The following is a 2,526-nucleotide window of genomic DNA, read 5'->3' as shown; positions in this document are numbered from 1 at the left end:
GTTGGGTTATTTTTAGACACAAATTGTGCCTCTTCCTTCGTCTACTGTAGAACCACCGACCGAGAAGTTTAATCTAACTTTGTTTTTACTGGCGGGACGACGACACTATGCAGGCCCTTGCGACTTCCAAGACACTGCGTGTGACGTTTGATACTTACCGAATGAAACTGGTACTGGTATATCGATACTTAATATTTTTTTAAAAGTTTTTTGAGGAGGAGGAGAACGAGTTGAAAGGAAGGGGGGGGGGTAATAGGTAGCTACGCTTAACAAGTTGTCGTTGTGACTCCTATCTTTTGTCCAATGCTTGTTAAGCGACAACGACAACTTGTTAAGCGTAGCTACATGTAACCCCCCCTTCCTTCCTTTCCACTCTTTCCGCTTCTTTCCCAAAAAATTTTCATTACTTTCCCCTACCGTCCCTCCATCAATTGTAAAAACCATCGTTTCAAAAAAATATTAATAATTATGCCTGACCGCATTTCAAGGTCAATCATGAATGCAGTTCGCGCCGCTCTAACGGTAAGTGATCCGATAACATAACCCTTATTGTTTTCAATAGTTGTCCCATGCATGTTTGCTTCTGACAGGATAAGCTGCGCTCTCTATTGAAGGTAACAGCGCTCGGAGCAGCAACCTTTAGCATCACCTGCCTGTACAAGGGAAATGAAAGGTTCTACGAAAACATTTTCATGCCGATCGTTCGGCTCGCTCCGCCGGAAACTGCTCATCATCTGGCGGTGTTCGGCCTGAAGCTGGGATTGATTCGACCCGGATATCAAGATCCCGGCGTTCTGCGCACCCAGCTGATGAATATGGTTCTGCGCAATCCGGTCGGTATCGCTGCCGGTTTTGACAAACAGGGCGAAGCGGTCTGTGGACTGCATCTGCTTGAGTTCGGCGTTGTGGAGGTCGGATCGGTTACGCCCCAGCCGCAGCCGGGACACTCGAGACCGCGAGTGTTTCGGCTGTATGAGGATAAGGCAATTGTCAATAGGTATGTGTGTGAACTGAACGTGTTCTGTTATAATGGTAACATTGTTTCATATTACCAAATTTTTTTTTCAGATACGGATTTAATAGTGAGGGCCACAAAGTAGTTTACGAGCGGCTGAAAGAAGCTCGTCAAAAGTGTGGCGAAGATGTTGCTTTAGGAATTAATTTAGGAAAAAATAAACTTTCAAAGGATGCGATCCGCGATTACGTGAAAGGAGTGAAACGATTTAGTGGCTTAGCTGATTATCTCGTTATCAATATAAGTAGCCCGAATACGCCCGGTTTGAGGACTATGCAAAACAAAAGTACGCTTTTCGTATTGTTGAGTGAAGTCCTGAAGGTACGGAGTTCCCTGCCGCTGGCAGAACAAAGACCTATTATGGTGAAACTGGCACCGGACTTGTCCGATGAAGACATCCAGGAGATAGTCACAGTTGTATGCAGCAAAGCATGTGCCGTCGACGGACTGATCGTATCGAATACAACCATCGAAAGGCCATCTAGTCTGAAGAGCATCAATGCCGGCCAGCTGGGCGGCTTGAGTGGGCAGCCATTGTTCCAAAGATCTACCCAACTGGTGGCCAAGGTGTACAAATGGACCGAGGGAAAGATTCCCATCATCGGCGTTGGAGGGATTTTCAGCGGTCGCGATGCGTACAATAAAATTCTGGCCGGTGCCAGCGCGGTTCAACTATATACGGCGTTTATTTACCATGGACCACCGATTGTGATACGAGTCAAACAGGAGCTTGAGGAGCTACTGAAAGCGGACGGGTACGACAGCGTGCAGCAAGCCGTCGGCAAGGGCGTAGATCAGATCTTACAAAGTTGATGATTGGTTCTAAGAATAAAGATTTTTAACGTAGAACTACGTTTTTGTTTTCTATTCTATATTGGGGTGCACTTTAGAAATTCGAGAAATGTGCATGTAACGAAAAGTGGTTATGGTTTGCGCGCATAACTCAGCCATTTTTCAATGGATTTTCGAGATATTTGTATCAATCGATCAGTATTTTTTCTAAAAATTGATAAATATAGCAAATATAAAAATAATTTGTCAAATTACTATTAAAAAAAAGTATAAATAGTAGGTATTGTCAAAATCAGCCAATCACATAGAAGCACTCTTTTGCTTCCCAGGCCCGGGACGACAATTTTATACATCTGCGGCTTCGTTTACTTCGATTCTAGAAAAAATGTAACCGAACCCTTGCCTTCCAGTAGGACAATAATTATTCATTACCAGCTAAGCTGGACAAAATTGAAGTCCTGAAGGTAAACAACTTTTGTAAAAATTCGAAACTACCCACACACTTTGATCGATGTTATTATTTAAACATAGAACCTAGACGAATTCGATGTCCTGAAAGTAAACAAGTTTGTAAGAGTGTAAAACCATCCTTCCAATTATGCTTACTCTTCGATCGATCTAATCATTCGAACATTAACTTTAATCAAAGTTGATGTCCTGAAAGTAAACCGTTGAAAAAAAGAACGCATCTACCTCTTCTCTTCAATCGATTATATTAT

At 43.0% G+C, this 2,526-nt stretch overlaps 1 protein-coding gene across 1 annotated transcript; it reads left to right on the top strand.

The window, feature by feature from the left end:
• The first annotated feature begins 495 nt into the window (after positions 1–495).
• Positions 496–1,828, top strand: LOC128744157 (dihydroorotate dehydrogenase (quinone), mitochondrial-like). Its single transcript, XM_053840961.1, has 3 exons — positions 496–522; positions 591–997; positions 1,069–1,828. Exons 1-3 carry the CDS (start codon positions 496–498, stop codon positions 1,826–1,828), a joined length of 1,194 nt encoding a protein of 397 aa, XP_053696936.1.
• The last annotated feature ends 698 nt before the right edge of the window (positions 1,829–2,526 follow it).

This window comes from Sabethes cyaneus, chromosome 3 (assembly GCF_943734655.1).
Source record: "Sabethes cyaneus chromosome 3, idSabCyanKW18_F2, whole genome shotgun sequence".
NCBI lineage: Eukaryota > Metazoa > Arthropoda > Insecta > Diptera > Culicidae > Sabethes > Sabethes cyaneus.
Note: the sequence above shows the minus strand (reverse complement) of the source record. Positions and strands in the feature narration are given on the sequence as shown.

Bases quoted from the DNA above. Each gene is read 5' to 3' on its own strand.
- LOC128744157 (XM_053840961.1), top strand. From the start codon at position 496: ATGAATGCAGTTCGCGCCGCTCTAACG. The intron at 523-590 runs GTAAGTGATCCG...TGCTTCTGACAG, and splicing joins CAGTTCGCGCCGCTCTAACG to GATAAGCTGCGCTCTCTATT. The intron at 998-1,068 runs GTATGTGTGTGA...TTTTTTTTTCAG, and splicing joins GATAAGGCAATTGTCAATAG to ATACGGATTTAATAGTGAGG.